This window comes from Aythya marila (genome assembly GCF_965140915.1).
Source record: "Aythya marila genome assembly, chromosome: 8".
In the NCBI taxonomy this organism is placed as follows: Eukaryota; Metazoa; Chordata; class Aves; order Anseriformes; family Anatidae; genus Aythya; species Aythya marila.
In genome coordinates this window covers 17,759,255-17,773,376 of record NC_139049.1, presented here as the reverse complement: position 1 = coordinate 17,773,376, position 14,122 = coordinate 17,759,255, and the positions used below count along the sequence as shown (strand labels likewise).

Genomic DNA, 14,122 nt, shown 5'->3' with positions numbered 1-14,122 from the left:
CAGTTTCTATTTGGCCCTCAACAGCGCTGCTCACTTCAGCTCTAACTACCACATGTTGTCAGCACAGGCATTAATATTCCCATCAGAGGCTTTCAACATAAGATGAGCCACAAACTAGCATTAAGCCTTGGGGAAACCTAGTGGCTAGCAAGAGCTGCAGCTCTGCTCCTCTGTACAGTCAGGGCTAGAAGAACATGAGGTGCTCGAGAGGCACCACCTTGGTGGTTTCAGGCACAGTGATGCCAGACACTCAGCCATCTGGGTAGATGAAACTCTCCAAATCACTTAAATTGTTTGCAAAATGAACTCCTGAAGGACTGGTAAACATCTCATCTTTATAAAGAGGCATAACCTGGAAATTAGTACTAAACATCTGAAGTGCTTTTAAAACAGCAGCTTGCTACTTCTGGACAGCAGGCCACAACCTGGCTCCCTCTCTAAAGCACTCACCTTTCAAGTTAGCTGAACAGGAGTGCTTGGAAGGAGCTGACCACCTCCATGGCTGCTGGCCTGCAACTCAAAGGACACCAACCACCCAGAGACATTGGTGTGTGCAGGGCTCTTGTCCTGAAACATCCCCCCCATGGGGTGTGGGAACAAACATACAGCATCCAGCTCCCATGACAACTCTAGGTTAAGCCTCTTCACAGATAAAAGGAAAGAAATCCAGAAAGATATCACAACACTGCTCCTAGTTTCCAATTATGTGGCAGGTCTTGTTTCAGCTTGCTGCAGTGGCCAGCTGGGACTGAGCTGAGACAGACAATTTGGTTTTACCATAGAACTTCATCTGGCATTCAGAAGCAGGCAGAGCGCCAGCTCCTTTACTATAAACACGTACAGCCCTTCCAAAAACAAATTAGCACAATTATTTTATTTTTTTTAAAGACAGTGCCAAGCATTGAATGTCTACTGAAATTAAAATGAATCCTGCAAGTCTCAAACAAGCTATTTTTGATGTAGTTGTTTGGTTTTGCTATCAGTGTGAAGTAACAGAAAGAATACACCAGCTGACTCAGCCGGATTGTGTGCTATCAGCTGCGTTAGATGGAAGCAAGGCCTGACTCAGGTACATCTGAGCCATAAAACACTTCCTTAAAAGAAGGTATTGCTACTACTACAAAGAAAGGCAGCAAAAAAGATACTGTCACCCAATGCTGTGAGCACATCGCTCATCTCACTCTAGAGCTATGACTAACCAGTTCCTACCACTGGCCAGATCGAAACTCTTACAGCATAAAACTTGACTGAACAGAGATGTGCTCCTCTACAAAAATAGTGTGTTTAAGCAAAAATTGATCAGTAGTTACTGACCATGGTAATTACGTTTCTGACAGAAGCACATGCTCTGCAGGCACTAACCTCTGCAGGCCTTTCAAAAGCAAGGGCTTGTACACAGATGTCTATGCACTGGGATAACTTCTGGGTGATGGAGACTCCTGCTCTGTATAGGCAACTCATGTTTCAGGTCAGACATCCACTAATCTAGCCTATATTTCTCATCCAGTACTGTTTACCAGGAGACTTAAAACAAAGAAGTCCTCTGAAAACTGAACACAGAAGCACAGACACCATTTTCTTGGACTAATTTGTACCACTAAGCTCACCAACTCATTCAACAGAACAGAGTAACGCAAATTAAACCTTGCTATATGGTCACCTCCTGTAGCATCCTCAGCGCAGTCCTGCTGTGTCTGCAGCCAAGGTCAAGGACCAGCCTGATCCTCCAGAATCACTCCTGGGAAACCAGCAAGGGCAGAAGAACAGTATTGACAGAAATGCAAGCCTAAGTGTGCTTGCTTTAATTAAGAAGGTCAGTGTTTACACCAGTCGTGCTTGCTGACATGCTGCATGCTCTGCTGCCCTCACAAGAGGGACAACTGGAGGCACTGAGTTTGTTAAGGACAACTGGACCTATTACTAACTCTCCCCAAATCCCACCTGACCAAACCAGAGGGTCTTACCTTTGCCACATGTATGCTCCTAAGTCAGCAGTATGTATATTTTACAGTGAGCCAACAGTTTTACAAGCTTTATCAAAGCGACAGACAGGCACCTCTCTGACCTGCAGGACAGGCACTCCGCACACGTATTCCCAGCAAACCAGAGCTGAATTTGCAAGTGGAAGCATGCAAGCGGCAGAGGGGGGAAACAAAGACACGCACTTCTTCCTGTGTGTGTCCTGGCACGGCACTGGGAGCAGCTGCTGCCTGTGCTACTGGTACAGCTTGGGAAGCTCAGCTGGGGACTGCGCTCCCCACACTGAAGTGTCTCAGAGCCAGCAGGCAGAAGCAGAGCACACAGCAGCTCCGCTGCATCCCACTCAGCTCTCAGAAGGTGCTGCCAGATCACACCACAAGCAAGGCAGTGCTGCAGCCCACATATAAACCCTCTCCTTGGCAGGGTACACGGGGTACTGCAGAACTGTAGGGAGTATGAGATTAAAAAAATAATCTCTCAAACAACTGGGGATGCCAGGAACCCGCCTTTGTACTCCAAAAAAGCTTCCAGCAGTGACTGAGTTAAAGCAATTTTTATGATGCTTTTAAGTAAGGCAGCTGCCAAAGAGAAAGATTTAGCTTCAATCTGACAGTTGGGCAGGAATCCCTTGGGGAAGAAGCAGGGTAGCTCCGAGCCATATGGATAAGTCAGAACAGTAGAAAAGGCTCTTTTCACTTTCTTATGGAAATGCTTAAGGTTATTTGGAACCTTTAACCACTTAGCATTTGCACTGAACCATAAGCTCACCGACTATCACAGCTAAAGAATTGTTGATTAAAGAGGTACAACAGCTGACATCAGGCTTGCAAAATAATAATTGGTGTTCACAGGATATTAAAAGCAGGCATTTAATTTGGCTTCTGCCTTTCTTGCTTTGAATCTTTTGGTCAGCAACTCATATTGCTGAGAAACTTGATGTAGCAATTTATTAAAGTCTAAACATCGCCTCTTGTAGAAGAGCATTGAACTCGACTTGCTCCTAGACCATCCTTAAAGATCATTTTACAGTTCTATAGATAGAAACCAATTATAATGAATACAGTCCACTTATATTGATCTGACTAGAAGCTGCTTCCTAATATTTTCATTAGATCTGTGATTACAGAAGCAAAATTGAAAAATCAAAGAATGCAGCTCTTGGCATGACCCATTTGCCTGAAGTGTCAGCCCTATTAATGCAGGGTCAGAGCTCCATCAGCAATGAACCTGGAGACCAAAGCAGAACACACCCAAACTACACAGCAACACTCCAGCTGCAGAAAGATACGAGGAACAGAGCCACAGAAACAAACACAACCTGCTTTTGAAGTAGGCTGCTTAAAGAGGCTAAAGTGTTCCTTCCACATGTCTGAGGCTGCAATTACATAGGCTCCTGATACAGGTCTGATGCTGTCAGTGATTCTTTTAAAACTCACCTCAGGGTCTCTTCAAGAGGAAAGCTGCACACAAGACAGAACTTCTCCACTGGGTGCTTTTCCTTTATTTTATATGCTAGCACCAAAACACTGAAGTGACAGCTAACGAAACCAGTTGCATAAAGTACTGATGTAGATTCTGAGGAGATACACTTGGTCGCCTTCTGTACCCCAAGATGGGCAGCACCTGTTTGCTCCTGGAGAAAGCTGCTTTCCCTCAGCACAGGCCCCAGCACACACTCTGTCCTGCAGGTCAGAGAGGGAAGATCATAGCACTTAGCTGCATCCATTCTGTGTAGAGAGCACTGAGAACACACTGTCTCTGCAAAAGACAAGCACAGCCCAGGTATCCATCCATCTTAACCATCTTCTCCTACATCTGACTAGGACTTCTGGACTTGTTTTCAGCACAGCTGCAGATAGCAGTGACAACCAGCGACAGTATCTTTTACACTTCTGATTTTGAAGTTAGAATGAGAACACTGAAAAGAAGAGGCCAAAGGAGCTTGTGTATGGCTCAGTGTAAAATTGGAAAGGCATTTAAGAAAAAAAAAAAAAAAAAACACAGCCTGAGGGCAGAAAGGTGCCTAACACCATTTCTAATTGTTTTGTCAATCCTCAAAGCTTTTGCCCCTGTTTACTCGCCAGCTGGTTTAAACACTAAGTAATGACAGAGGGGTAACCCCTGAGACTCCCTCCCGAGCTTTCTAGGCAGAACATTAACCAGTAACAGCATGGGTGAAGCACAGTAAGTGAATGCAGAGCAGCCAGTGCAACTGAAGACAACCTCCAGGATCTGTTATGACAATTTACAGAACTATGAATTAAAGTTGGTGGATTTTTTTAATCTCTTGCCTCTCTAACAATCAGCAAGTGCTAATCCTCCATGGAAATGAGACAGGTCTCTGCCAGTTGTGCAGAAAAATGCTGGTTTAAGTGATTAGTCAGCAAATACAGGCTCTTGCATACTAGCATGTGCTATAAAATAAACCCCCATAGCCCATTTAAGTTCAGGAACTAGCAGAGCCTTGAAACATTTCTCCAGAGTCAAGCTCTTTTATTACTTTGCAACAGGCATTATCCTACAGAACTACTGAGGTCTGCAGATGGAATGGACGAGATGTCTGTCATTTGGCAGCTGCACCACAACCAGAGCTGCCTATGCAGGCAACTTCTCACCTGTTTGCTTTCTTCTTTCTCAGAGGCATTGGCCACCCAGCCCACGAACCACTCCTGGCAGCACCAGGCTGCAGTCAGGTCCACAGCCCAGCGCATGCATGAGCTCCAGGATAACCTCTCCATGCAGCCCCATGGGAGCACATGGAGCAGGATGGGGTGGCTGTGCAGGGGGGTGCTTGGTGCTGAGCAGCAGGTTACATGGCCCAGCAGGACCACAGCTGTGCACAGGGCCCTGCCACCCAGTGAGCAGATTCAGGAAGAACCCAGAGATGCTCAAGGGGCAACTGGGAGGCTCTTCCAAAACTTGTTGAGAAGACAGCACATGATAAACATATTCCCTTGTTATTCACCCCATCCTCATTGCCTCTCCTCCCTCCCCATGCTGCAGGAATGCAGCCCCACAGATTGGTCCCCCATGGGTTTTGGTGGGAAGAGAGAGGGCTCTTGGATCAAGATTTCCTCTTGACTTCTGAAGGAAGAATCACTTGGTGATCTCTTCTGCAGCAGATCCCAGACATTCTCCCCTTCCCAATGCAGCAGCTGAAAAGAAGAGGCCAGGTTAGCGGGGGCTATATTTCGCTGAGCTTTTGGATTTCCATCTGCCTGCATAAGCACAGAAATGGTAGAAGTGCTGTTTGTGCTATCCCAAGCACATTAAGACAACTTAGGCAGTACGAGCAATGTGCTGATCGGGGCTCTTCTCCCCATCTAGCCCTGGTGCGTTCAGGAGGTGACGTGAAATGTTTATACTAGAGGAATAAGCAATTGAGAACACGCTGCTGGAACAAAAGGTGCTGGAACCTGATCAGTGATCACAACATTTCCATTAGAGTTACTCAACTTGAACATTAAGTGCACTGGTGACTGCACACAGCTAAACAAAACAGCAGCTTATCCGCATTAGGTATCTATCTCTGGCTTACTCTAAACGCTTTCACCTTTCTGCTAAATCCAAAACTCTCCAGAAACTATGAATTTTAAAATAAGTTCAGGAGTTGATAACACAGAAATATAATGCCTTGAAATAAGCCTCTGCCTCTTGCAAACAAATCATTAAATGCATGACCAATTTTTCTGCTTTACTAAAAAAAATACTGGTCTGTTTCCCAGTACTGACTGAACATGACCAAGTTTAATTCAACTCTTTTTCCTCCCTACAATAACTTGGAGCTAGAACAAGCAATCTGTGGGTTGAGGTTTTTGTTGGGTTTTGTTCCAGGCAGAAAACCAGTAAAGAGTCCAATGGTGCTGGAAGGGGAACCACCAGTCTCTGTACAGCCTGGAAGCTCAGTCTGTGCTATTAAAGACTGCTGCAGAAGCGTGCCTGCTACACACAGCGTTGCAGTAATTGATAACAAGCCTTCTTAATAAGGAGTCTAGTCAGCAAAAGAACACTCCGCGACAGTTCTTAAATATTGCATTATGGTTTTCAGTAACATGAAGTGGGGGAGGACAGGGATGGTGTGTCCTGATGAGCCGCCTGCCAGGCGGGAGGGCTGAGCGGCTCCGTGCACTGCTCCAGCTGTGCCCAGCCAGGCTGTACCACAGCAGCCCCCAGGCCCTTCATCTTCCCCTTGTCCTGATGGGGCTTCAGAGCCTGGCCCACCACAGGCCTCCTGGCAAGCTGCCTGGACATGAGCCCTCCTCTGTTAACACTTCCCAGAAGCGGTGTCCAGCAGCCCCGCAGGTCAGGGCTGAGACCAGCAGGCCGTGCCTGGCTGCAGCAACTCCCAGCCTCACGGGAGGCAGGGCCGCAGCGCGTGCTCAGCGCACGGCCCTCGCGTTAACTGGGTTAAGCCGAGCGCCAGCCGCACTGCTGCAGTGCTCATGGGGCTACGCCTCTGTTACATAAAGCGAGCAGGACTGCACTGTGAGAAACCCCTACCGCACGTGGACCGCAGCCACTGCCTTCCCTCCGCCGCCCACTGACGGTACGAGCCCCAGTCATGTTTGTGCCGGGCTGGACAGGCCAGCTGGGCTAGGAGCTAAGTCCTCCAGAAAGCATGAGAAAAGTGATTTCACAGGGCCTCGTCCTTCTGACTTTGGCAGTGGATCCATCAGACATGGAGCCACCCAGATCTGGTGACTGTTCATGTCCTGGGCAGGCAAATTTCATGACCATTAACTGACAATGCCCATCTCCAAGTACCCCAACCTACAACAGGCTTCATGCCCAGAGTAATTCAAGTCAGAAGAGACCTCAGGAGGTTCCTAGTCCATCCTCCCTCTCAAAATAGGGCCAGCTATGAGAACAGATCGGGTCATGCAGGGCTTTATCCAGTCAGGTCTTGAAAGCCTCCACAGACAACTGCACAGCTTCTCCAGGCCCCCATTTCACTGCCCGGCCACCCTCACTGTGAGCAGCCTCCTTACACCCCATTAAAATGTACTGCTTCCACTGAGCCTGTTGTCTCCTGCCCTCCTGCCACACAAGTGAACAGCCTGGCTTCATGCTCTGAATAACATCCACATAGGTGCTGAGGAGCTGAAGGATATTTATAGTTTGTTTTTTAATTCATAGAAAGCTCATGGGAGTGATTGCCCCTTCAATCAAGGAAACTAATAAGTTTCAAGTTGTGCTTCAAAGCTTCCTCTTACATTGATTTGTGATAGCGCCTGGACAAGCCATCCAAGGAAAGAAGTAAATCTGCTCTGCTGCTTCTGCTAAGAGTTTACCCTGTTCAGGCTTTATTTCAAATCATGGCTGAGTTACGACTTCATGCAAAGTAGTTGGTGCTGATCAATAGGAGATCTAGCCCAGCAAAAAGGAATATAAACAGAACAAGTTTTGTATTACCCTCAAACTGACAATACACTACATAATTCAATGATAAATTGTTACCATATGCATCCTCTCCAGCACAATCCTTTTTAATTATTTTGTGGATGCTGGGGAGCAACTTCTAATTATGATTTAAAACAATTTAACATATTTAGAATTACATAAGTAAATGCCATGTCTTGTTTTTTTGTTAATGAGGTAGAAAACAGACTGTTTTACCTGACTGATTCTTTTACTTGACTGATTCTTATAATAAGCAGGATAGAACTCATGGAACTTAATTCGCTGCTTTTAACCCTCAGGAGAGGGCTAATGCCATCAGGTACTTGCACTCAACAGTACTTCACTCAAGGGCCAAGCAGCCTCAAGCATCACTGACTACCCCTCATTAGCCCTGCAGCCTCAGGTTATGCATCTTTGTGCACTGCCTTCATGGAACCAGAATAGCTAGCAACACTGAAGGGAGGAGAACAAAGAGGAAGGAATAAAGAAGAAAACATAACTTGGGATTTTTTAAACAAAGAAGTATCCCACATCCTTTGCTTCCTTGTTTCATGCTTTTCAGTTTCCTTATGGCACCTCAAATAGCAGAGCAAACAGTTACAGCCACTATCACATTCAGTTCTGCTGCCATATCTCATCTCTTCATGCTCACTGTGCATTGGCATAACCTGAGACCTCAAAGTAGGCAATGAAATACCACCTCTCACTTTCAGCTGGTGGCAACTGGAGTCTCCCACCTCCTGCCAGTGCCACCAATTGCCACCAGCTGGGTAACACACACCACCACCCCTTGCTTTCCAGGCTCCTTCTAAGCATACCCACCCAGAGCTGACCCCCACCTCCACACGCAGACTCCTGTCTACTTGCGAAGCCCAGCCAGTGACAGTGGCATTTCTCCTGCAGGCCGCTGGAGCGCACATGGCAACACACACCAGTGACTCATGGGATAGGGCCTCAGAAAGCTCAGCTGGGCTCCAGCTGAGCAACATCCACTGCTGGAAGCTTCACGCTGGTGCTGTTGGCTCCAAGAGGGCTGGGATGCACTTGAAGCAGCACATACACGTGTGTGCACTCATGGAGGTACATGTGTGCAAGGGCTGTGAGACATCCAGGACTCACTGGAGGACAACACTCAAGCAAGCCTTATTGCTAGAACGAGGGCACCATACCCATACCAAGCATGCTAAGGCCACGTAGACCACTCCCCGCTGTACTTGCCAGCCAGCCCAGGGTCACACACTGATCCCGGGCAGCAACAGGCTGCAGGTGCCCACGGATCACGGGGCGAGTCCTGCCCACGGGGAAGACGGCCACTGCGAGATGAGAGATGGCTGCACTGGGACACACCTGCGGGAAGGCAAGGGGCCAGCCGGACAGCCCTGCAGCTCCGGGCTGGGTACGAGAGGTCCCTCAGCCCCTGACGATGCAGCAGCCGGGCAGCACTCGGCCACCCGCCCGGACCGCGCCCGGCAGCCGCCCCGCGAGCACCCGGAGCCCGGCTGCAGCCCCCGCCCGCCCCCCGCACTGCCGTGCCCACCCCGCCGCGCCCGACACCGAGACCACGGGCGGCAGCTCCGCGAAGCGCCGCGCTCGGCTGCCGCGGGGCCGGGGCTGAGCCGCGCTGCGGCAGCGACCCCCGGGCGGCGGCTGCAGGGAAGGGAAGGGCCGAGCCCGGCGGCACCGAGCACCTGCGGGCCGGGGCCGGGGGTCGCGCAGGCGGTGCCGGCCCCTACCTCCTTCCTGCGGCTGGGCGCGCCCGGGCGGGTGAGCAGCGCCGTCTCCTCGCACACCACGGCCGCGTCCTCCACGAAGACGCAGTCGGGCAGGCTCTCGTCCGCCGGCAGCTCGAGCACCCGCAGCCCCAGCTTGCCCCGAAGCACGCCCACGTACAGCTGGTGCTCCCGCTCGGCGCGGGCGAAGTCCACCTCGGGGCCGGCGGCGCTGCGCAGCGCCTGGCGGCACAGCGACTCGGGCAGCGCCCGCACCACGGCGTGCGTGCAGCGCCCGAAGGCGCCGGGGCCGCCGCCCAGCCCGGCCATGCTGCGCGCGGCCGCGGCGCGGGGACGCGCACCGGGACCACCAGCACCGCCGCGACCGGCTCCGTGCCGCCGCCGGCCCTGGCGCTGATAAAGCACCGCCCGCGGCCCGGCCGCGCCCCATTGGCTGCCCACCGGGCACGGCGCCACGGGGCCGCCGCCGAGCGCGCTGCCATTGGCTGGCGGCGGCGGCCGCGCCCCGCCATTGGCCGCCCCCCGCCGGGAGCCGCTTACCTGGGATGGGACCCGCCCGGCCCGGCTGGGGCTGGGGGCGAGGCCGCGCCTCGACGTGAGGCGGCCCCGCAACGGACGGGGCTGGGGTCGGGTCCGGCCCCGCCGCGCGGCCCCGAGCCCTCCCGCCCGCTGCGGGGTCCGTGCCGGGCCGGCAGCCCCCAAGGCCGGCTGGGCGATGCCCGGCGTGTGGGAGAGGGACCTCGAGCTCTGCCCCTCACCACGGCCGGCATCTCAGCCCGAGTGCCCCTCAGTTTGTTCACGTCAGGCACAAGGCGCCCACTGACTGCTCCTCACCGTTCTGGGAGCTGCTGGGGTACACGGTCATCCTGTGACCCAGCCTCCAGGCGTGCAGTGCTCTGACAACCACCACCAGTACCCAAACATCTCCCAGCATCTCTCCGGCATCTCCCCACACCTCCGCGTTCAGACAGGCTCAGCACGGAGAGGCCACTTGCTGCTCTGTCATGCCCAAGCAGGGTGCTGTCAGCACACTCCCCCTGTGTTGTTTCCCTGGGACTGGCCGGATGGCTGGGAGATGGATCCGTAAAGCCAAACGGAGAATCTGCCACGAAGGAAGGCAGTTCCAGATACAATCCAGAGCAAATAAAACCAGGCAATCCCAAATCACTCTTCATGCCTTTCTGTAGGACCATTTGTTGGGACAGCTTGTCCACCTTCTTCCCTTCCTTTAAGGTACCAAAGTTTCCACCTCTGCAGGGTGGTAGGGAAACCAGAGTTCTGCTCCAATTCTGCCTTGGAGACTGAAACAATGAGGAGCTTCCATCATTTCCCCTAAAAAGAAGCCCTTCCCCATGTTGGATTTTCCCCAGGCTTCATCCTGACAGGAGGTCACCCTGGAAGAGGCCCAGCCCTCTCCGGTCCTTCCAGCTGCACACCTCTGGCTCCCAGGGAGCGAATTCGGCTCCGCGCCAGACCTTGCATCAAGGGAGACACCCTCCCGGGTACCTCAAAGCCTCTCCTCATCAGAGCAGATGGGAAGTGAGGAGGAACATAAATTTCCCTTCCAGCTGTTCTTTTCCTGGCGAGGCTGTTTCGGTTGCCCCTCTGATCACTGAACTCCCCCAGCACACGGCTCCATGCTCCCTTTTGGTGCTCAGAGCAGCTGCCTTGGTTGTGCTATCGCGGACACAAGCACATTTCAGCTTTTTGGGATACGATTAATGAGTAACATGAAGGAAATATCAAAGAGTGTTTCTAAAATGGCAGCTGACTAGATTTTCATCCACATTTTTCACACGTTCTCCAAATACCCCCTATCAGCTGCCTTTATTTAACGTGCATAGGCACAGTTATTTGAATAACTGTGATTCACTGAGTAATGTGCAAACATCATTCTCCTTAAACAAACGGTCAGGCAATTGAGCTGCTATCGTTTAGGACAATTTAAATTATTGAAAAACAACTACAAATGGTACTATACCATTTCTGGTATACAGGATTCAATAGCTCACAGAGTATATATAATGTGTGCTCCTCCCACAATCATTAAGGCTGATTTTTACACCTTACAGATTCAGGATTTGGCCATTGACAGTCTTTATTTATTTATTTATTTATTTATTTATTTATTTTTGTTAGCATGACTTTTAGCCAGAAGAAAAAACACTACTATCTTTCCACAATTTAAAAAATTGCCAGAGTTCCTACCTGAAAAAGTATTGAAAAGACTTGGTTCTACAGCCATTCAATCGGAGAGTTCCAGTCAATACAGATTTTTTGACTTTCATAAATACCTTGTGAATTTATATGCTCTGACAATTTTTAGATCTCAATGAGAGATGCCGTGCAGTCATCTTGGCTGCATATTAAATGATGGGACAGTGCGGTTTGCCCCGGAGGCATTGCCACTGACCGGGCTGTCCCCAGGTGGCTCGTGGGAGCTGGCCTAGCATCACAGCCAGCACCGCTGGGTGCCTTCCTCTTGTGGGGGACGGGGCTGCAGGAAAGATAATCTCTTTACGGGCAGCAGCATGCAAAGAATGCAACGTGTTTTGGAAACATAAAACATTACCTATTTAGACAAGGTTACAGAAATAATTACGGCAGTAGAAAGACAAAGCCCTGTCTGGCTCCACCAATTTATAAAGGGTGCAGTGTACATACAAATGACAAACTGTTTGCTGATTGCGATCATTCTATTATTTATGTTGAACAGAAAGGCATCAGCAGCAATCTAGGAACAGATGCAGTCAGAGCAAGATTGTGCATATTTGTAATAAGATTAACAAAATATCAGTTTGCACACAAATTAGCGTTACATAATGGAATGTATTCACATAGTCCTGCAGGAGTTACGTTAAAATTCATCATAGGCAATAATACAAAGTGGGTCAGCTACAGTCATCTACACAGTATTTCTCGTCTGCCTTGCTGTATAGCCAGTATTTTCCTGGTAATTTTGTCCTGCTGGAGCAAGTGCTGTTAAAGAACAAAGCTGCCTCCCAGCAAGAAAAAAGCTGTGTCACCTTATGGAATTCAGGCAAAAGGAGAAAACCGTGCTGATAGCATAAGACATAATGCAGATCACTCAAGCACTATCATAGAAAGCTGCATGTAGAAAGGAGAAAACACTATACAGAAAATATAGAAAAAAATGTGATTTTTTTTTTTTTGACTGACACTACACAGTCTCATCTGCTGGCAGTGACAGTGAAAAGAAAATTGCCTTGCAAAATGCACTTGAGGAAGCACATGTGAGCAGTGCATTCACTTGCAGGAGAAAGCACTAGATATCGAGAATGAAGATATGGCTTAAAAGTTATGACAGAAAAGTCATCAATAAACAGAGAAAAATTTCATCCATTTGACAAAATCATCAGCAGCATATCAATAAGAGTTTTTTACAGCTGTAACTTGAGAACAGGCTGCAGCTCTGTGAAAAGCTGCTGCAAAGACGACGGGAATAATTTGTCCTTACCCACAAGGTTGGAGACAAGCATGGGACTGAGATTACTGCAAGAAAAAGTAGGGAAAACTTTCTAACAATAAGGAGCAGAGGAAAAGATTGCCTGGGAACACTGTGCAGCTGCCATACCAGCTGTTCTTAAGAAGTTAAAAATATATCTGTCAGGAGCAGAAAGCTTGAGCTGGGGAAGAAGGATGGATGAGAGGAGGTCTTTTCCAGTCCAGGGCTTTTCTTATCACTTTTACACTGGAAATGACTGATACTTTTTTTCACTGCTGTTGAACAGTTTGTGGGACAATGACAACAAAGAATTTGGATTTGGGCTGATTGCTCGGATGTGCCAGAAGGCTGCAAAGACACCTCTGGGTCTACAGCCTTAATGACCATCTCTCACACTGTAACTGAATGCCACCTCAAACTCAAGACAATGAAGACCCAGGACTAGAAGGCCACCGAGCCCCTCAGTCACCAGCACTTCCCACTGTGGTGGTTGAAGCTGTACCAGAGAGATGGAGAGACGCCGAGCTTCACTTTTTAAAAGGAGTACATGTTTAAGGGATTCCTCACCTCAGTACAGGACCCGTGCATCTACTGCCCAGCCAAATGCCATTATGAACAGAGGCAGACACTTTGCAGGAAAAGCTCCCATTATGACCCAAGGGTCTTTCATTCTCTTAGCAAAGGTACAGGATTGGGTCTTACAGCCATAAAAGAGAAAATGGTATTTTAATCATCCTCTGGATACATGAAAAGTCATGGAAAGGGCTTTTCACCTAGATCACTAACTTTCAACTTCGGCTCTAGTACTATAGTGCAAAACAACACCATGAGTCCACTGAACAGTCTTTGTACTAAGTGGCCGGGCGCCTGAGGCAACATGTCACCTCCCTTAACTTTGCCCCAGCACATGGACAACCTCCAGAGCCGTTCATGTGTTCCAAATGCTGAACAGACTTAGCTCTCAGTGTAACAGGCTGCTCTTGGAAGAGGTACCAATGTCTCTGGGTGGTGTAAAGCAGCAGTGCATCTGCCAGTGTGCAGGAGCAGCATTTTCCCTCGCCTGAGCTGAACCCGAGCTATCTCACAGCCCTACTACGGTCAGATTAATTCTATATATAGCTGGTTCAGGACAAACACAATATTTATTTTGTCTGGTATGGGCTAATGAAGCGCGCCTGTTCTCAGCTGGCATTTTGCATACTCTGGAGAAGGAGGAATTTCCCTGAGCTGACAGCTAAGCAGTTGTTGGGGGACAATGCTGTCAAAGGGTGATTCTTTAAAAGTCAGCTTTGGCAGCATTGTTGCCAGGACACATGGCACCAAAGAGCCTGGACAAAACTCGGAGGCTCAGGGCATTCTTAGCATTTACAGCCTTCCCACGGGTTTCGTTACAATAGGTTGCACTGGTACCACCAGGATCAGCTACTCAGCTGAGCAAACAGATCATTCGGGAGGGAGCTGCTCAATTCTGTTCATGTGCCATGCTCATGTTTCCTCACCTGCACCATCTACATGCACTTCTGCCATTCTTCCTCTGTAGGAGGAA

General features: G+C 49.5%; 1 protein-coding gene across 1 annotated transcript in view; it reads right to left on the bottom strand.

Annotated features, from left to right (window-relative positions):
* Window positions 1-9,502, bottom strand: part of DDAH1 (dimethylarginine dimethylaminohydrolase 1) — a 55,514-nt gene extending 46,012 nt beyond the window's left edge. Inside the window, exon 1 of the mRNA XM_082766398.1 lies at window positions 9,114-9,502. Coding sequence (XP_082622524.1) covers window positions 9,114-9,419 — 306 coding nt within the window. The 5' untranslated portion in view covers window positions 9,420-9,502. The remainder of the gene's footprint in view (window positions 1-9,113) is intronic.
* Between the last annotated feature and the right edge of the window lie 4,620 nt (window positions 9,503-14,122).